We start from the raw sequence: 22,471 nt of genomic DNA on the forward strand, positions 1-22,471 counted from the left end.
CCCCTGCGGTCTAATAAAGCTGATATTATTTACCTAGACTAAGGCATAAACTGGATAATTTAAATTGCCATACCTCTATAACAATTTTAACAAATATTTTATGCAAAATACTGAACACTGCAGAGATTAAAAATTCTCACATTCATACAGTTAAAATTAGGTAAAGCTCAGAAAACAATAGAAACATTAAACAAAACTTTACACATTCTATATGCAAGATTAAGAAACTATATTATTTTGAGGTAAAAAAGATTAAATGTTAAAAGTAAAGTAACAAGCTGCTAGTGGAGGTAACTTACCTACTAAAAGTTTTCTGTTTGATCTTAGAATTGCATAAATCATACTATTTGATAAAATGGTTGTGCACATATTTTAGCCTGTTCAAAAGCAGTTGTGAAGACTGAAAATCTTGCAAGAAAAAAAATACTGTTTTCTTTAAATATATATATTTTTTTCTTAAAAAGAAACATCTACCTGTAAATATAGCAGAACATAAAAGAAGAGAGAATGTTTGATAGCTTATATTGAGTTGGACAGGATTCTGGATAATGGCAATTGAAATTCTAACATCTCTTCAGTGGGTGATGTTATTCCTAAAAAGCATCTTATAATGATAGTTATTTTTAAATGTGTCACCCTCAGATAATCCTTCTCTGTAGTCTTTGGGAAACATTATCTGGAGATAATTCAATGTACTGTTGTATTCCTAAGCCCATTATCAATATTAATGACATGCCCGAAGTTGCCATATTTAGTCTCTATTACAAGCTTAGACTGACGGTGACTAAGAGCAAAGTTTAACATTCAACCTTAAGAGTGTTCTAACATTTGGAATGTCTTAGGAATTTATTTCAAGGTAATTTAAGCTGCAATTAAGATGTTAACTGAAGAATCTTGTAGATGTATGAAATGACAGATGAAGTAACTCCTGCTAGCTGATGATGTGCACACCTTTCCAAGGAAACCTTTCTGAGGAAGAGTGAAAAGTCCACGGACTACACTCACATTTAAAAAATATTATGGAAAAAAATGGAAAAAAATAGAAAAAAACCCCAGAAATTAGATGGGATGGGAGGGACTTAGTGATCTTGTCCAACTTTACATCAAGAATAATGTTCACAAGAAGAAGTAATGCTGGATGCAGCAAATTTTCTGTTTTGACAGAGTGGAAGAGTCTTGGGGAGTCTAGACAAAATAGGTTACCTCTTGCCTGGAGAGGCACCTGATCTTTAAATCTAAACTAAAACTCCATTTTTTATTTCTTTGAAGTGTGTCATTTCTAATCTGGCATCAAAATTCCTGACCTTATCTTTCATTAAGTAAAGAGTCTCTTAATTATTAGGTTTTCATGATGCTAAGGATGAGACGAGCATGGAACGCTACTTCCATGGAAGGAGCGAAAGGAAGGACTAAGTGTAATCAGCAGGCATTGCTGAGAAACTACATACCAGGGTGAGTTTACGGAATTAAGGGTGTCAGAGTAACTCCTGCTATGCCGCAAACACTTGCATTAGGACAGGGGCTGACTTTACTGTGCAGTGCTCATTAAAAAGTGTTTTTAGCAAGTTTATACTTGCCAGCACTTCCTCTACAGGGAGCAAATGACTGTGAAATATACACTGACTTTGGGTAAATCCTAAAGCTCTACAGCTGAAATGTTTTCCCCCCAGAACTGTGTTTCAGTGGCGTTTTCGTCAAGAAGAGTTTCTCAGGCCTAAAGTAGTATCTTCTGTGGGGACTAAAGGAAGAAAACTAAAGGAAGAAGTTCTAACCCTCTTGTGAAGCCAAGCATGCAGAGGGGATGTTGTGCAGGCTGTTGCAAAAATGATGTTGAAATCACTTTGCTTAACCATTCAAGGCATTTTATTCAATAGGAGTTTCTGGCATCACAAGTGGTGGCCTTAGCCACAGTGTAGAATCTCTTGATTTTGTTCTTCAGCAAATCAAAACTAAACTTCAAAATCTTGAAATTACATGTGAAGTTGTGAATGAGCCTGTAATGGACACATTATCCAAAACCATGACAGTGCTCTTTATTTGTATAGTTAAATACCTGCTTGAAAGAAGATTCAATGACAGACTTGTACTGCCAATGTATTTCCATTGTTTTCACAACTGAATCCAGTGCACACTCTTATAATTATTTTCTACATCAGTTCAGCTATTTACAAAATCTATACTCCTGATAGGTAAGTTACTGTGTAAACTTATGAACTTGCTGCATGGCATTTTTGTTCCATTAAAGCCAGCTACAGTGTCTAAGCTACCAAGAAGAAAAAATTAAAACATAGACAAGAAGTGGCGAAGAAGAAGCAGAAAGCATGTCATGCACAAAGACATCTTTGTTACTGAATGTTTTATGTGAAAGAAAATCACCTTGCAGAGTATTTCCATCTCTGATTGCATTTTCTTTAATGAGAAAAGGCAACAGAGATCACTGTAGCTTGTGAATCTGGATAAAACAGTGAGTGGGCTCAGAAAGTGCCTGTAGCTTTGCTTACATCTACACACAAGGGGTATTGTTTCAGACTGACTTTCATGTATTGTCTGTAAAATTAACAGAAACAAAAAAGTGATAATGGTTCATTAAAGTTTAAAATATGCTTAATAAAATCTTCCCCCAAAAGACACATGAGAAAGAATAAGTTATATGCAAGGTGTTACATTGCCAGAATGCCATTATTTTGAATTATTTATTTGTTTTATTTGGGGTGAAATAGATGTAGCTGTGGTGTTTTAAGAGCTGAGATAGCTTTGTTTGCTTGTGATTTGCACTTTAGTAGGGTTTTGCACTCGACCTAAAACAGGAGATCATTATTTGAATTGAAAGCTCTTTCAAAGCTAGCTGTGAATTACCCATTTCTGCACCGTGATTCAAGGCTGATAAAGAGTTCTACTGTTTATCATGCAAAGTGGTTCCATGGTTCAAATTCACCAGTTTAGACAGAATACCACAATAATCTGAATTGAACAAAATATGAAACATCTTTTCCACTCTATCATCTCTGATTCACAATAGAATGATGAGCTTCTATTCTTCCCATTGATGAATGATGCCTGTTTCAGTGTTCCAGCATGCAATTGCAGGTGGTTTTTTTCTGTGTTACCAGGTAGGCTTGGGAAAAACTTTGTAGAAGGTACAAAACAACCTCTTTAATGCACTTTATGCTCATTCTGAAGATTAACATTTACTGCACTGTCTGTTCTAAAGTAACAACATTAAGCTCCTGATGTACTGTGACAACTTCATGTAGCATCAATTGAATTCACTTCATTGTTTCCTTGTATTATTTTATCTGTCTGTGCTTCTCTGTTGTCTCTTGATCTTTACTGCAATTGCAACTCATTTGAGATAGTAATTGTTCTATACTTTATGTATTCAGGCAGTATCCAGCATTATGGGACACGGGGACCATTACTAAAGTCTTGAGTTTCTGTGGCGTGGTACCAGTAACTATGATAGATGACTGGAATTTTTATCTGTGGTTGCAAATTAGTCATGTCTTCCAGTTTTTCATGTGACACCCAGTCAAATTTTTGGGCTGCAGTGTTCTGTGGTTTGTAGGGTTTTTTTGTTTGGTTTGGTTTTTTGCTTGTTTGTTTTATTTTTAATAATCTTTGGGACAGAAGTTGTAATAGTCTTTTGAGTAATAAGATTCCTGCATGTCGGCTTCTTCCCAGTTTCAGAAATGTTTTATATATCACTTTCCGAAATGGCTGGAAATTTTGGAATTATACTTTGAGTAATTTTCTATTCTTTTTGTAGATTAAAGTAATTATTATATCCATATATGTCCTGTCCTAGTAAGAAAATTTAACATAGTCACAAATAGGTCTTTGGACCTGTAAAAAAGAGGAAGCAGACTAACAGAGCTAGAATGGAACAAATTAGTTTGCTACCCCTGATTCTAGAGTAGCTTTCCATGCAGACATTATTCTTAAATGAAAGTTACTTTTACTCCAGAATAATTATTCTGCTCACAAAGCAGCACCGGCTCTGAGACAAAGCTGAGACTTCTAACACTTTGTAAGTTTATCTCTGAATTCCTGCTGTGCAGATGGCACAGTGGGCTGGCGAGCAGCAGGACTGGGAAACAGTAGAGGAGTTGGCAGGTTGGTGAAGAAGATAACAGGTGGCTTGTGAAGTGGAAGCAAGGTCTTTATTGTAGGCCACCCTTGTCTCAGGCAGAATTAAGCTTTGAATTCATCAGGGGGAGGTAGCCTCACATGAAAGCATATCCAGCCTATTGGATCACATACTGGAGACTTGAAAGGTAGTTTAGGAAGTAAACGAAAAGAATAGTGAACTTTTGGATGGCCCTAGTTAAAAATGGGAAATCTAGAGGTAGGAATGGCTGTTTGAAGGGTAACTACACACTGGATGTTGATGGACCAGCAAAAATAGAGGACTGGGGAAGAAATATATATATGAGGTCTTCAGCTAGATGGGTTTGTCGCTTTTTTTTTCTCTCTCTCTCAGCAACCTTATCAGAGTACAGATTGCTGTAACAGCCAATTAAATTCCTTTTGCAAGCAGGAGGCAGGAGACTGAACTCAATTGGCAAGTGGCTCATCATAGTGTGAAGCAGGAACAGCTCATTCCAAATTAAACACATGCTTCACTGCACTGTTTTATATGGAAGAGTCTGAGAAGATAAAGCCATTTGACTCCTTTGTTACAGCAGAGTATCAAATGGCCTGGTGAGTGCAAATTGTAAAGAACCTATGTGTGTATTTCTCAAGTCCTACTTTTCAGAGGTCAATGGTACGATTTTCCTTATTTTTAAAAGGGAACATACTTCAAGCTATGTGGTCAACTTATTTTAAGAAAGTAAGGCACAATTGATTTAAGAAAGAATACTTAATGCCTAAGAAAGTATGGTAAAAAATAGCTTTTACTCAGCTGTATGGGTGGCAATATGCTGATCTTAGGGGTGGCAATATGCTGATCAAAGGTTTATCTTCTCAAACTGTTTGTTTTTGAAGTGAACAATACTTGTATGTGTTTGAAACTTGATTCATGAATATCAAAGATATTCTGAGATCTCGTCATGGCACATGCTGATCACTTGTATAGTAGGATTTTAGTTTCTATTGTCAGCTCATAGTCAGAATCACTTATATGCACAGCTGAAGGATCTATGAGTGCCTCAACAATATCTTCATAGCAATTGGGAAATTTCATGTTAATTACCAAGATACTGAATAACTCTCTAAGTTACTTCATGTGTCTATTTTGCCCTGAATTCATACATTTAAACCCAGAGCTGTGCAAAAGTCCCTTACTGTAGTGTTGGATCTTGCCCGGAAAATAATTTTTGGCGAGTGACTCTTAAAGTTTTATGCAGATCCTATGCCTACTGCACCTCTATGTCCACTTTTTTCTCATTTTTTTTTTCCCTCAGAAAGCCGGTGTTAACATCCAGACTGCATTAAAATAAGTAGGCACATCTCAATTGCTCAAGAAGCCTAATTTCAGCTTCATATTAAATTACGGTTGGTGACTTTATTAGGCATTGTCTTGGCTTTAGAGCACATGAACTAAAATGTAGATTGCCTTTCAGCATGTATCGTACGTGGATGACAGGGTTTCCAAATAGAATTGATAGAGTTGATAAAATTATAGGCTTTAGTCACTCTACTTCTGGGAGGAGCAACTTTAGGACCCAAATCCCTAGATCACAACCAAAAGTGAGGACCAAAGTATAGCTGTAGTATAAAAGCCAACCAAACTGGACAAGACTACTCAGTGGTGACACAGAAATTATGAAATAAATGGACAAAAACTATACACCTATAAAATGAGGTACTAAATAGGACTATTCTTGAGCATCTGCATACATTTTAGCTCTCCCACCAGCTAACAGTTAATTGCACTTGTGGCTGATGATCCTAAAATATACAAGATTGTGGAGAGCCAGGTCTTCTATTTGCAATAGCAATTGTTTGAATTGCATTATCAGCTTTGCAGAAGAATTTTTTTTTTCAACAGTTGAGTAACACTGCTGGAAATCTGCAATACATGTCAGGGGACTGACTTGAAGCCTTTAAAACCTGCATTCTTTGCTTAAAAAATCAAAATCAACATCTCAGTGAGTAAACTTGCTAAATAGAATGCTTGAAAGAGTGGTTTAGTTGTATTTAATGCATTGCCTACATTAGTCTAACATTAGAAAATGTTTGGTGGAGAGAATCACTCTACAGACGTACACCTGAATGAGCTCTGAATTTGGTGTTTTCACACAGGCAGGAACTTGGAATCCTTGTGTTTATTTGTATGAAATTGCTAACCAGAAGGAGTAGAGAACACAGTAAGAGGTTTGGTATGGAAAGGAAAAGAATTTAGATCTGAACAGAAAACATCTCCACATGTAAGGCAAGTAGCAGTGTGGGGAGAGGCTACAGTCAGAAGGTAGTGACAAAAGCCAAGTGCATTGGGTCAGAAGAAGAATCTGTGGGTGGGAGCTGGGCTAAGTACCTGGGAGTCCACAGAGGACAGTTGGGTCTAATGTGGTAGATAACAGGCAGGGCTAGTGTACAGCTGAATCTGAGACTCTGATTTGAGTAAATGAGATTAGGGAGCAGGATTTGAAGCATGAGGTATCAAAAAGTATGTGGAAGCAAGCAACCATTAGGACTCACTTTTTCATGAAATGGATAGGAGCAAATCACCTGTCAGGCATGCAGTCTTTCCTTCAGGCAATTGAATACAGTCAGGTTCTTCCTGAGACCAGCTGTAGTGCTGATAATCTAATTGGAATTTACTAAGAATATCAAAGTAGCTGTCTCCTGATCAGGAGAGAGTCCTTACTACATTCGTAGTACACCCATGTCTTAAATACCGTGCATCAGTCATGCTGTCCTGAAAAGAAATCCAGAAGGTAGTATATAGGATTGTCAGAAGTGCTGGGTTAGTTTCTGTCATAAACCAGACTAAATAAGTTGGGAATCATCAGGTGGGGAAATGTTTAATTATAATGGATATCATATACCATTTTGCCATCCATTGATTCAGTATCATGGAGCCTAGGCAACAGAGGTAATCAATCAGGAACAAAATCTTGAAAGGAGGGGAAAAGCTAAGAAGGAATAATGTATGTGTTTTTTCTAGCTCAAGAACTAGAAGGTTCTGATGAAATCATCAGGTAGCAAATTTAGAGCAAAAGTAGAAAAATCTTTTTCATTTAATGTGTAATTGAATTGTGGATCTGGCAGCCACAGGTGTTGCAGAGTCTGGAGATAGAAAAGGGATCTAAAAGAGGTTAGGCAATTTGATGTCTCATTGGTTGTTCAGTGGCTATTAAAAATAAGGGTGCAGATGCTGCCAGTAGCTCAGTCACTAAACTGCTGATAATCAGAAGCGTATAATGGAGACAAATCACCCTTGAAAGTGCCATGTTTCTTATGGCTGCCTATACTCCTTTGCTGGCCATTGTTAGGAAAAGCAGATTGGGATCAGTGGTACTTTGGTGTGATAACAGATATGCATTCTTAACATGCTTTGTTTATCACTGTATTTCAGGAACACAGGAATTAAAATGACAAGGACACTCTTCAACTATATACTGGGTGGGTTTTTTTCCTTCTAGTCTTTTTCTTTTTATAGATGGCATATCCTTTTTAAGAGGTAGCCAGATCAAAAATACATCACAGCAAAAGTCAAACACCCTAATCTATAAAATTATAGCAAATGTTTGCGAGTTTTGTGTTTCTGTAATTCATTAAAGGAAAGCAATGTTAGAATTATTTTCTTGTAGGACAGTGAGAAGTCATTGAGAAGATGGAAAATGGAAAGCAGTATTTTCCCTTTTTGAACCTGTATATTCAGCCCTAAAGCATTGCTAGGTTCATCCCTAACATTTGCAGTTACTGCTTAGGTTGGATTTATTTCTTTGAACTTTTTAGTCTTCCTCAGTAAAGCTCTAAGTCCTATCTAGATTAGGAACATTTTAAAACTATACAGAGAGTTTTTGAAATATATGGCAGTTATGAGCTCTCTTAGATTTTACGTATAGAACTCACTAGATCGTCCTTCTGTCTTTCTAAATTACAGTAGACTTCCAAGCCAATGAAAAGAAAAGCATTCCATCAAGTGCTGAGTCAAAAAGGAGGAATATGAGGTGCTGGTGAAACTGATGTAATTATTTTCAAACTTATTTTTCAGTCTTTTTCTTTCAGAAATTAATATTGAAAACTAACAAAGAAAATAGAAAGCATAACTAAGGTCTTAGTTATACATTTACACTATTTCCAAGTAGAATCCATAGATTCTCAATGTCATTGAGTTCCCAAATCTCAGAAAGACAACTCTGGTTTCTTCTGTGTGATGAGGGAAATCTGTTTGTTTGATGTGTATATTAACCTCCCATTAATAACATTGTCGCTTTAGGAAACTAGGCACATTTTTGTATCAGGCCCTGAGACCAACTAAACGGGGGCTGCTGAGGCTGAGGATCGTCTCCCCAACTGGAAGCAAAAGCTGTTGCTGTGCCTGTCCTTATGACTTGCCTTTATGCCTCCATTTTGTTTTACTGTTGCATTTTTATCTTCTGTGTACATCCTGAGTGAATAATTTGGGATGCATCTTTAAGCGGTATTTCATCACCTTATTCATTTATGTCTGCATGAATTGTAATTAGCTGGTCATCAAAATTCTACTCAGCCATACATTGATTATGTATATGCATATCTTCAGATTTTATTTGTAAAGTGATAATTTCTGGATTGAGAACATACTGACACTTATGAGTAATCACTGGGCTTCAGTTCAGCACTCCATCTGTATTCAGCAAAACACTTAAGCATATGCTTAATTTTAACTTTAGCTCAGGTAAGCATGAGATTGCCTCCATCCAAATTCAGCATAGCTTTTTAAGTATGTGCCTAACTTTTAACATATCCTTAAATCCTACTAAAGCTAAAATCAAACACATCCTTAAGTGTCTTCATGAATATGGATAACTACTGAATGAGGTCTGATGAAATGAACTCTGTTGGCCATTAAATAACAAGAAATGCCCAGCCATAATTTCATTGATATCCTACAGGCAGGGAAGATATAACAGAGAAATAAAACAATTTTTTTGTGTCTTGAAATTCTGAAAGCTAAACTGTGTACTGTTGAAGATAAAGTATTTTGTAAACTGTGGGGGGTCTTTCTAACCCTTGAAAGGACTGTATCCATAGGGAGTCTAGACTTCATTCCCAGTGTTCATTAATTCAGAATGTTCAATAAAATTGTTTCGTTCTTTAAACAAGACATTTCAAATAACTTTATCTAAATCTAATTAAAATTACAAATTATAAGGAGAGTGCAGCCAGTCGCAGAAACTTACAAAAGAAAGTGAGTATACAGGTGGTAAGGATCTTACAGCATGTTTTCTATGATGTCGTTTTATTTTCACTGCTGATGTGTTTGATTCACATCACCATTCTTCATTTCAGTCCATTTTCACTTTTGCTGCTTCAACCTCTACAGTCTTTCTGCACTATTTATGTGAAAAGCTCTTTGCATTTTTTATTTCAGATCCTCTCCTATTGCAGTTCATGAAGTCTTTCAACAGTAGGCTGTTAATCCTTTGCAGATTAATATGATTTCAGTGATAATCCTTTCATTTGTTGAATTTTTAAGACATATAATCATTAAAGAAAGCGCTTGACAGATTTTCCATTAAAGCAGTTCAAAGCAGGTGGTATGCCTTTAATGTATGTCGGTAGCACTTTATGTTGCTCATTTATAAAATTAAATTTGCAGATGAAGCGAATAAGTCTAGGGTTAGTTATTGGTCTTTTCCCTTTGGTATTACAGTTCAAATCCAGTTAAGAAAAAAATATTCAGGGGTTTGCAGGCAAATCAGGGCTAGAATATCTGTTTGAATGCTCTTTTCAAACTCCATTGCTGCTTTTCATCTCGAGCAAGGATCAGCTTGGGTTCTGTCCTGAGACCGTAAAGCATTAATTTAAGTATATGTAGTAAGAAACAAAGTATAATTCAAATGTGAGCTTTGCCTTCAGGTAGAACGTAGGGCGTAAATGGTTTACAGGTTATTCCAGTTCTTTGTACAAGGCTAAATCTTACCTTCATTGAAGTTAAACTTATGACTGAAATACTCTTCCCCAGATGAACCTGAAGTCCGTAATTATCCCCCAATAATGGCACACATAAAACTCTTGATATTAGGGATTTTGGTTTACTGTTGATTCCCAGCTCACCGTCCATGACTGTCTTTTTCATCTAATTCTTTTAACCTCTTTTTTTGTCTTCTTTTTCCTCTGATATTTCCCATATTGATTTATTTCTGATTTTCCTGTTCTTTTATGCATGCTGATGAAACAATAGGGAGGAAGAGAAAGTGCAGGTATTAAAATATAGTGATGCTGAATGCTCTTGTAAGCCACATTTTAGCTAAGCTCTCAAAAGCGATTCTTCAAAGCTAATAGACAAACAGTAAAAATGCTTTTTACCTAGAGATCTGAAAAACATTGAAAGTTCATCAAAACCTCTGTTTAAACGAATAGATAGAAGTTGTGGCCTGTCATAGTAGGCAGAATTTTTGCTTTTATATACTGAAAACTCATAGATACTTTGGGCAGGAGGGAAAGGAAGCAGACACCACAACGCTTAGAGAAAATCAGGTCCTGAACTTGGCAAACCTTTAGCTGATTTTGTCACATATTTGCAGCTTTAAAATGATTTGGCCTTTGCAACAGCCAAAATAAGTGTCCTTTAATCACTTCCAACCTATTAACAGATGGGCAAACAGCTTTTATAAATGGGGCATACAAAATACTCCAATATCAGCCAAAACTAATTAGTAGCATTATCTGAACTGAAATTTGTAAGGATGGGATATATATCAATGCAGATAAACTGATAGAAATTCCTTTTCAAATATCATGCTTGGTACTTGTTCTGCTCTGGTATATTCTAAACACATTAAATAAAACCCATTTTTTCTGTTTAGCTATATTCTTCCGTAAATTTTCCTGTAAAAGTTACCATTAGAGATAGTGTAACTGAGAGAAATTACACTGAGAGGCAGTTTAGAATACATTTTTGTGGCATACAAGAGAAAAAGCAGTGTAACTGAACACAACCATAAAATTAATTAATCTTTAAGAACAGCATAAAATACTGATATAAGACATTATTTATACAGCAGTGCCAGAGCATATTAAATATATCTTTGCACAGCGCTATTAATCAGAATATGTAAATTGCATGAAATTAAATTGTGATATTATAAAAAAAAATTGCCCCATGTATAATTCAATAGGAAGAGCCATTCAATGCATTCCCATCAGATCTACATCATGAATTTGATTTTACAAAGACATCTGTAGTGCAGACAGCTGCTGTACCTAAGTGAGGAGTTGATTGTACACTTGATCTTTCAAACAGCCACTTGTCCATATCTTTCACATACTTCTTTTTATCATGAATCTACAAAAGAATGTAGTGGTTACAAAATCAGAACTGTTCTAAAATACGTTTTCATTTAAAAAAATAATAATTAAATGTGTTGATTTTAGGAAGACTTTCTCTCCTTCTACCCAAGTGCCCCGCCTTCTTCAAATAATCTACCTCTATCTCAGCTTTTTTTTTGATTTGAGGATCCTGTTTGAAAAGTCAAACTTTATGTAGAATCTGAAATAAATCTGAAAATAATGTTATGGAAACATTTCAAACTTTTCTTCCTGTAAGATAACACGATAGGACCTGCCCTCCCACATTTGAAAGACTTTTTCTCCAAATTTGGAAAAAAAATAATCTCTAGGAATACTGTGTATACTCTATATACCCCTGTAGATAATCAGTCAGGTAGTTCCCTTCCTGTCCATCTAACATAATGTCGTTCCTTGGTCTTTGAAGACAGTGGGTTTGATTAGGCTAGAGATGGAGCCCTTGGATATCCTTATACTGGGTACACTCTAATGTCTCAGAGTAGATACATCACCTGGAACTCACTAGACTTGTCTACTAGAAAGGTTGTGGTGATGAGTATCCAGTCAGGGTATTCCCTGTGCAACCTATGAAACTGCAATTTCCTCAAAATCCTACAAAGAAATTAAAATGTTGCTCTTTTCTAATAGGATATCTGGGGAAAAAGTAAATGTACACTCTCTGCTGGTGTGGAGCTGAATTAAGCTGGTAGAGTGTTCAGTTCCTTGCTCAGTGAAACAGATTAGAGGGTTTATCAGATTAAAAGTGAATGTTGAAATCATGGTCCCATATTGTGAGGTTATATGAAACACCTGGAAGATTTTATAGCCAGTAGAGAGATCAAGATTGATGGAACAGATTTGTCTTTGTGGCATAGAGTAGAGTGATGAATAAGTTCAAATGATATTTTTTAATTATAAGAAAATGGTCTGATGAGAAATCCTGCAGGCTCTTGGCTAGATGAAGAAAGTACCATAGAACACCAGAAACCAATAATTTTGAAATTCATCATTTAAGTTATTTTGTTTTTAAAAGACTCAATACAATATAACCACAAAAACAAACAAAAAACTAGCAAAAGAATATTTTGAGAAATACTCAGATCTCAATTTCTCAAGAATTTTATCTGACTAGCACCTTACTTTATGAATACCAAACATCAAAAACCATTTTTCTCTCAATTGAATGATATTTCCAGCAGATTGGTTTAATCTTGGCACAATCTAGATGTATTAAGCAAAATTAAGGCTTTACAACATAGAGCTGCTTATGACCTTAACTATAAAATGACTATTTCTATTCACAATTATACCTTCAGGAGAAAATTCTAAATCTGATTGATGAAAAATCCTCAGCTATGGTTTGGTTTACATTTCTGCCAGTTACACTGCTTGAAATGCAAAATCTAACATTTTTGATTATTTATCATATGCATTGTGATCATTTCCTCAGTTGGGACATAGTCAGGTCATCATATGGGAGGACTGTAGAGATGAAACTTCGGAGAGTTCCTTTCTACTCCTCTGTATCAAGATTAAATTGAGAGCTTTCAGGTTTTTAAAATTACTTTTAGCAATTTTACTGAAGCAAATACATGTATAGTCCAGGATATTGAATATCTTGGCTTTTCTGGTATTTCTGCTATCTTGTTTTGACAGGAAAATCTCCAATACAGCATTTCCTGCTGTGTTCTTATGAAAAGGATTGGTTTCAATACATTTCTCTGGTCTCGTAAAATCTGGTTTTATGTGTGTGTGTGTTGAAATTTCCTGGCAACTTTGACGAATACACATTAATAAAATCCATGAAAGTTTGCATTCATATGGAAGAGACACTTAAAGCTTTCCCTGTCTATCAGCTGTAGCTTGTATTACCAGGTAAATTTTAAGAGTTGGCAGGTAATTTATTTCTTTAGTCTTACTCAAATTACAGTGTATTTGCACACAAAAATAGGACTTTTTATGTTCTCCGTTTTGTAAAAGAAAAAACAAACCAACAAACCTGTACAGTTAAATAGTAATTCAAAATGTTAACAGTTTTGAAAAGAACTTAATCTTTATAGTTTTCAAAGCCATGGGCATTGTGCAGATCTACGCAGCTGCAGCAGAACAGTTGGCAAGCAGATTTGGATGCTAATTCTGTAATTGGAGATGGTAAATGACCAACAGTTCCTTTTCAATCTTTTCAAGCTATTCATGTAAATAAAAGGATTCTATGTGATTCTGTAATTATTTTAGGTGCACATTACAATTTGTCTTCTAGAATTTTTATTTATAGTTCAACCATTTGTTCACCAAACTAAAAAATGTACGTTAATTTCTAGTGACAAACACCTTGACCTTCAAACCCAGAAGAAAAATATCACTCAGCTGGAAGTCTTTGAAGCCTCTCGAGATAGTAGAAAGCATCCTAGCATTAGAGAAGTGCTTAAAGCTGTCATTTGCATTCTAAGATACATGAGAAGGTGGTTCGAACACAGGGCATTCAAGATAGTAAAGATTAACGCAATATCTTGATTGTTTAATCCATTCAGCACTTATATTTTAGTAGTATAAGAATTCTTGATTATTATTATTTTGCTAATAAACAACCCCCCTGCTCAGCTGGTCTGACTGTCATGGCTGTTCTGCATCCTCGAGGTTACGGAGAATTCAGTGATAGCTAGTGCTGTGCTGGTACCCCTGTCCATCTCTTGATCTCAAGAAGGCTCTCTATCAGTTTTTAGAAGAGAATGCCCCATGTGATGCTCAATCCCTCTGCCTTCAGAGAGTCTTGGTGTACATGCATATTGTACTGTTAATCCTGGGGCCTGCAGTTTTTCAAGTAGAGAAACAGGATGTAACTAACAGAATGTTTATTTCACTTTTCTTCTCCCATGTTGTTTTAAGTTGCAATTGCTAAAAAAACCCATGTATTCTATAGAATGTAGACCTTGTATTCTATAGGATAATTACTGTCTTTCGTGTATATCCTCTAGTATTGCTAATTGAAATACCAGTTCCTGAGGAATGACATACCAGTTCCTGAGAAACTACATGCTGTAATATGCACTTTTGCGTTCTATCTCAAAGTTTACACCAAGTTAAAAGAGCTTTTGCACGTTGCAGACAGTGTTTATGGAGGCTGCATAACTTCAGTTATCATTCATCTAATGATGGCTAAGCCTCCTATCTAAGAAGTACACTGTGAGAAAACTTGTATCTAATTCAAAGAAGGGGGTCAAGTAGGAACTGACTAATCCATTAAACAATCTATTTTATTAGTTTTCCAGAATCCTAAAATAGGGTAATCAAAATCAGGTCATATTATTTGGTAAACATCAGCCTTTAGAAATATTATTTTGCTTTATACACTGGAGGAGAGGGAGTTGTTGCTGCTAATATAATTAATGATGAGGTGAGCCAGACTTTTGTGATATATACTTTGGACTGTAGAAAACAAATACATATTTTTCTTCCCACAACATATGTTTAATAAAAAAAAGAAATTGAACACAGATTTTCTCATCCTGCCAAATTTAATGGTTCCAATTTTCCTCTTCTGAGGTACAGAACCTTGTCTGTCCTCCAAGACTGATTATGGGCAGATAGCATTTCATATTGTTCCTGATCAACTTCTGAAACTTGGGATGAAATGTACTATCAGTACTATGGAGTAATTGTTTTTATGTACATGTTCATCTGTTTGTATGAGTTTACATGAATGGAATTTGTTCTTGTTTTCTTTTAAGATTTTCTTGTACGATGCACACCTCTTACTTCCACCTTCTCATCTGTTTCTTTAGTCACCCTTCACTTGTTTCTTACAGTAGTGAAAGTGAAACATATCTGTAATTACAGTCTACAAGTCATGGACCATCCCTACCAGCAGCTGGAAGGTACTACTCTAAGATAACCTGCATTAGGTGTCAAACTGGTGTTTTGGATCTCTCTCCACCAATTTGGTATTTTGAATTAGAGCAGTGGATAGACAAGAAAAAATGTGAGTCGTCCTATTTTTTAATAGAATTGTCTTTTATTTTAATTTCAGTACTCTGTTCAATCTTAATTAATATTCTGTGTTTGCAACACAATTATTTTAAAGTGCTTTTTGTGTGCAAGGATGATTTCATGCCTCCATATGCACAGCTGCATTCCTTAGATGTCATACTAGCCCTATAGAACTGTAAGGTTTAGCCTGAATAAAAAGGTTCTCTTGGTCACTTGATGAGTTTATGTAAATAAATTCAACTTATTTAAATAATATTTTGAAATATTAATATTTTAATTTTTATTTTATAAATAAATAACAAATAAATAAAGACATTAAATAAATCAGTAACTGGATGAGCTTATTTAAATATCTTTAATCATTAAATATTTTATCTCTTTTAAGCTGCTGTTTGTGATCATGTCAGTGTATTTTGGTTCTTAGTCTGTAACTTTGTTAGCCGTGAAATGATGGGCAGTGTCACAAACTGTCAGAAAGGAGGATTTGTAATGACATATTAGGTGAGAAAGTGCAAAACTGAGTGTCATCGCAATTTTCTTAACAGTTTATCCTTTTCATCATTCTAGCCAAGATTTTTTTCCTAGTATTATTGCCATTGTACGTTGGGAGGATTTTGTGGAAAATGAATAGCACTTGATGAGATGAATGGGCATCTCCCATAATGAAATAATAACTTGTGTGTCTACAGAGCCTCTTTAAAGAAGATTTCTCTGCAATTTTTTTTGAGCTATCCGTGTATTGTCTATTTAATTCGTGGAACTACTTTTTATGCCTGCACTTTTTTCCCCTGTTTCCTCATCAGTTTGGTAGCTCACTATAAAGTCAAGCAAGTGTGGTAGAGAAGATAGATGCTGTTGTTCAGCTGTATGGTAGGAAAGTCACTAAACAGCAAGGCTCAGGAGAAGCATAAATGACAATATGAAGAAGGCACAGAGACAAGGGCTGCTTCTTGTGGTACATAAGCAGAGAAGTATTGAAAGAAGAGGAAACAGTTGACTAATACCAAAACTGCCTGTCTTTAGCTCCAAATGCTCTGCTCACTCCCCTCTTCATTCTTCTGGATGTTTTTGTTTGTGTAGTCTGTATCACCCCAAGGACTTTATGAAGATATTAAGGAAAATAAAAAGCAGTTTAGACTGAAAAGTTTAGTCTGAATTTCCTTTTTGTCTGATCCATTGCCCTTCAAATTCCTCTTCCAGAATAAGAGGTGGTCATTTCATCACAGAATATGTTTAAGATTAGTTGAGTGTGTACACTAGAAAATAGCTTCCCTCCTGGGAAAAAGCTGAGAAAAAGAGAATAGGTATGAATTTTTAACCATGCATCTAAACACAATACTGCAAATTGGACTTAGGTTACCATTTTCATACCTAAGAGTTAGAAATGTATTGACTTTTTTTTACCCTTCTCCTTTAAGTAGATATTTCAGAGAAATAAGAATGTACTACCCACTAATTAAGATGTTGCAGCCCAATGTATTGTCTTTTTTTTTTTTTTTTTGCTGTTTTTTGATTCATGGCCTTCAAAGACTAGAGTACAAACAAGGTAGATGCTGTTTTTCTGAAATGTTAAAGTGACATTAATTTTCTCTGCTTTGAAGACAGAAAGAGACATGTTATAGATGTTCAGGCACAACACTGGTGTTAACCCTTACAGGAAGTCTAATGGCTTTGTTAATTAGTAGTGTATGAGCTAGACTGCTAACCTCTGTCTCTCAGGGAGAAAGATTTGCAAAATCACACCAAATCAGCAAAAATCTGGATATTACCTGAAATACTCTGTGGACATGAAAGTATAGGAGACTGTGAAGTTTTTTGTATTTATTTGGTACTTTTCCTTTCCTGAGCAGTACCAAATAAATCACACAACACCTATCTCTGAGTTACTCTTCTTGATTGAAACTGCATTATATACTATATTAAATTGACTGTTAGCCTACTGCTGTGATTTCCCCCTTTTTTTTTTTTTTAAGTAACTGTGGCAAGGCATCCATGGGCATTTGAATTACAGTGATACTGGAGAAAATTTCTTCCACTCTGAGTTTTCCCCTTGCCTTTTACCTCAGGGGGAGTGGTTTAATATACTGATTTAGGTTGAGTGTATCTACCAAGTAAAAAAGAGTACTAACTGCTATAGTTTTTCACCTCCCTCAACCTCTTTCTACCAGACAAGTTCTACTGACCATCATTTTTTCCTGTTGAGAAATTCTAATAGAGGAAAGAGATGTTTCTCAGTGTAGCTGTTCTCCTTTTCATTCAACAAGGATGATGCATGACCTTCCCTTCAGTGCAAGAGTAAGTCAGCAGCAAACTGCACCATATAACCTCTGCATAGGCCTATGTTTCCATACAAAGTGTGTCAAGCATACTAACTTGGCTTTGAAAAAAATAGTGCTAAAAAAGAAGAAAATATTTCTGAAGAAAACATTTCTGAAAAAACCTTCAGTGCCCAATACTTTATTGTAAAGATATGAAAAAACTTCTCTTTTTCAGTTTATGAAACAATGTTTTCCCAGCGAGAAGTTGACAAAAAGATGGAGAGAAATGATCTGTTTGAATTTTTGAGATAGTGTGGATAGTAGGATACAGCAAGTCTTCCAGTAGGTTTGTTCAGGTACATGGTCTCTTATAATGGCTTTACAATGGTAAAAAATTTCAACTGCAGGTTCTGCAGGATTTGGGCTTTTGGCTTGTTTGATTTTTTTACTATTCTTAAAAGCATAGTCAGGACAAAACTTACCTGATACTGATGATCTTTTTCATAATGGAGCATTTTATCATTATACTTGAAATAAAGTCCATTTCTCTGCAATTCCACTGTGTCTAAAAATGCTGGAATATAATTCCACACTATTTTTAAATATACTTAAGAGGATGTAGAGCAATTTTGTGGCAGGTTTGCATTTGCAGATGTCTCCAGGCAAAACATTAACCCCTTTGTAAATTCAGTGGTGTTTACCTTCCAACATCCTTAAACGACTCAGTGCAGAGAACTTTTAGAAATATTAATAGATGAGAATATTCTTAGAAGACTGTAAATAAAATAAGACCTCACAAGGCAAGAATTAGGGTATCCTGAAATGTAAATTGGAGGGAGATAATTTGTTTAAAAATCAAAATAAAACTGTAACTAATCAAGCCCTTCAAACACATCTAGAGTCTCATGTTCCTTCTGGCTTTTGTTTTTCCCAGGGAAGTCAGTGGAAGAGCCTGCAATGATCCTCTCAATGTAGAGCAGCAGCAGCAGCTCCTGTGTGACTTACAGAGAGAGAGTCTTTTTGGGAACCTCACAAGTTGAGGTGGGAGATGCCACTTGCAGTTTCTCCTCTAGCACACTTTAATAGCTCACTTTTAATTTATAGTGACATATGTAGGTGCTGTGAACAAAGCTGGTCTAAACATGAGTTGTCCTAAGTTTGCAAGTTATCGCAACTGGGGGATTCTTGTGAACTTCTTTGGAGGTTATGGTTAATTTTATGTATCAGCACTTCCAAAGACTGCTTTTAAAGACCAGCTTTATTTAGTGAGAGAAACCTACATCTAGTTGGCACTTTTGACTTGTTGATGACCTACATGTGGTTTCTTTTTATCATAATTTTTTGCATGCCTTTCCAAGCTTTCTTTCCAAGCTGCATCTTTGAGTGTCTGACCACACATTGTGCTTGCACATTATCTGCTTTCCAGTGTTGGCTTCCAGTAAATGCAATCAGTTTTTCATGGAAAATCATGTATTACATGTCATTTAGGTCACATTCCTAAGACAGTGTGAATAAGACCAGGTATTTTTAGTCATTTGCTCAGTCCCCATCACTATGGTAACAGGAGATTTTGTGACTGGGAGACAGATTTCTGTCTTATATCCTAGATTTGGGAGACTATTGCTACTTTTCCCTGTGTTCAGGAAAGGTTCATGCTTCCCAAATCATTATTCAATTTATTTAGAGTCTCTTAGCTGTGAAGTGCTATCAAGACTTGTTTGGCCATTTGAGGCAGTGTGTAGGCTTCTTATGCATTTTGATTTTAAAACTCTCCTAAATTGTTAACATGTAAATGATGAATAATTGCTAAAACGTGGAGATGTGCCTGTGTCTAAAGGGCACCCATAAAATGATTTCCAACATGGAAGCATTTTGAATAAATTCCACTTATCTGCAAAGTGCCCACTCTTTCTCAATATTATAATATAGATGTCATTATTTCTGAAGATGAATTATTAACAGAGTAAAACCTTGCTAAATTGCTCGGGAGAGACACTGCAACTGGTTGAATGTTTGGAATTCCTGAATACTGATTCGATGAAACCATCTTCTGTGCCAGTGCAAAGCACTCCATAGCATCAGTCTGCTTATTCAGGAATGGAAAGATAAGGGGGAAGGGGAGGTCTATGTGTCGAGGCAGAATGGTGGAGAGATCTACTGATAGTTACTACACTGAACTTTTTTGGGTGAACATTACATCCTGCATGGCCCTGTGACTAATCTATGGAAGGTTAAAACAGGGACCCTGGCCATGTGGCTATTTAGTTTGAGCACAGGTAAAAAAAAAACATAATCAGATCTCTTGAAAATTTTTCCATCTCATTTTACTCTTACTGTTTTTGTTGGTGGCTTTTTTTTAATTGAATCTAAACATTGCTGAAAAAACAGGGCCCGTGAAAATAGCTGTCCAGATGCTAAATGTCCTGTTACTTTTCCATTTCCAGTAATGAATGAGTACTGTCTGTGGCTAACAATAATTTAGGCAGGAAAATGCTGAAGACTTTTAATTTTACATGTTATCTTGTGAGTTTTAATTACATCAGTACCATTCATAACTACAAATCTGATTTTTATAGAACCTGCTTATTTGATATAAAGGTTAGACACTGAAGACAGTAAAATTATTAGAAAAAAACAAGAATATATGTAGCAAAACACAAATATTCAGCATTAAATAAAAAAGATCTTACTGTCAAAATAAGAAAGAAGACTCTCTGTTGCAAAATAACAGTGAAATGTGCATTAGAAATATTAGGTGAGATAGGAGAAAAAAGCTGAATAAATGAAAGTCTACTAGACATGTTGTTTTGAGTCTCTGTGTTTGTATAAGCAAAGCCAGTAGAATAATTTGACCAAACAAGACTGTAGTCATGACACTGTCAGGAACTAAAAAGACAGTGGTACCAAGAGTGGACTCATGAGTGCTGAATGGAGGCTTATACAGACAAACATGTTTGTGTTTTCCTTTAGAAATCTACTTTTTGACTCCTGGGAAACCAAGGGAGCTTCCTTTATGTCAAATGAATTTAACCACAGGTGATTCTTCAGATGTATTTGTACATACCTTGTTCTTCACAGCGTGAGGAAAAGTCAGTCTCTGTGTTACCAGATAACACAGTGCTTGCTGAGAAGTTAGGAACTGACTAGAAAGAATTGAATGGCTTTCTATCAGTGGTGGGGTTTAGCTGCTGGCTTAATGAAAAAGCCAATTAAAATTAAGGTCATAGTGCAGTGATTTTTAGATTTCATACAGCAGTAATGATGCTATTTCATCATATTTCAAACCAATTTGTGTTGCTACTTCATTCTGCTATTGAAAATCAGAATGCCATGCACTATGCAGTCAGGAGAATGCCTCAGTGAAACACTGCTGTACTTTGTTTGAATAAAATAAGAAAAATAAAGCTAATGAACCGATCAATTTTGGCCATATGCTTTGAAGTAGCTATTGAAATTACAGCTAATTGTTATGAAAAATATTTCTTTAAATATTTTTTTTGGAAAGCAGTATTGTAGCCTATTTTTAAATATACCTTTTATTTCTCTGGTTGACTCATTGTGCTGCTTGTTCTATTCAGGTAAACATTTATATCGAGTTCAGAGGAACTATGCATGTGTGTAGGTTAGGTATTGGGACTGCAGTTATTTTGCTTCTATATTTGCTGAAAAGTCCAGCCATATTATCTTGTTATTTAATTCTACAGTCACTGAAATTACTACTATTAATGCTGGTTGAGGCTGGATCAGGTAAATAGTTGTGAGCTAATCCTGTTTATATGTTGTTAAGGCAAACTGTTCACGGTTGCAGCATCCTGATAATTGGAGTATTTTTAAGTAAAATAAACACAGTAAGGATTTTCTCTGCAGTTGGACCTTTTTAGTTGCCTCTGATAAGCTCCATACTTTTTCACCTTTGCATTTTTGATCTTGATAACTAGTCCTGTATTTGTACAAAATATCCAATGTTTAGGCTAAGAATATGAAATATCACACGTTCTACTTGAATTTGAATAATTTCCTGTAAGCAATCTTAATTTATATCAGCCTTGCCTCTTGTTGATTGTTCTGCATTTGCAGGGAGGTAGTAAACCATTTCTTCATTTAAGCAAAGAAGTGCCCAGATTTTTCATATACTTAAATTTTCATGTATATTAGTGGAAGGTAAGGTTTATATAGGCGTTTTTAGTTTGCAGACTGATCCGGCTTGATTTGAAACAACAAATGAGAGTGTAAAACAGTGAAGTCTAAGAGACCTGTTGAAGCAATGTATCCTCATTAAAGGCAGTGCCCATTTGCTTTCAAGCTGCAGACAGACAGGGGAGATGCAGAAGGTCCCCAGCATAGGTGTTAGCATGAAGCTAACAGAGGATATTAGAGCCGTCCCACACTGCCCTTGTCACAACCTGTGGTTCAGAGCTTGACTCATGCTGAACCTTCATCAGTTTTCAGTCCCACTGGGCTGTTCCATGATAACTGGTGCCTGTTAGTGGGACTTTTGGAAAGCTCTCGTGGTTTTGGAGGTTCAGCTCAGAAGTGTCACTCACTCTCTGACTGAAGCTTTCCCCAATGCACCTCGCAGTTATTTTCTCTCTGAATTCTTCCTTACTGTGGTTCAAATTTGTAACTATGCATAAATTGTTAAATAAACAACACCTAACAGTAATTTCAATGGCAGTCATGCCAGAAAAGCCTTATTTGTAGAGCTGGACCCCTCTGTGTTGAGTACCCTGCATGTTCCGAAGAAAAATAAGCTTCCTGCATCACTGATGGGAAATTGCCTC

The 22,471-nt window shown here is 35.7% G+C and overlaps 1 protein-coding gene across 1 annotated transcript in view; it reads left to right on the forward strand.

The window, feature by feature from the left end:
* Positions 1 to 1,360: 1,360 nt before the first annotated feature.
* IQCM (IQ motif containing M) overlaps positions 1,361 to 22,471 on the forward strand; it is a 52,564-nt gene continuing 31,453 nt past the window's right edge. The window contains 4 exon segments of the mRNA XM_039391003.1: positions 1,361 to 1,452; positions 13,767 to 13,947; positions 15,283 to 15,424; positions 17,926 to 18,003. Of these exon segments, the coding sequence (XP_039246937.1) occupies positions 1,361 to 1,452; positions 13,767 to 13,947; positions 15,283 to 15,424; positions 17,926 to 18,003 (493 nt within the window).

Source organism: Pipra filicauda, unplaced genomic scaffold (assembly GCF_003945595.2).
Source record: "Pipra filicauda isolate LSUMZ 115617 unplaced genomic scaffold, ASM394559v2 scaffold8_size5757611_pilon, whole genome shotgun sequence".
Classification (NCBI taxonomy): Eukaryota; Metazoa; Chordata; class Aves; order Passeriformes; family Pipridae; genus Pipra; species Pipra filicauda.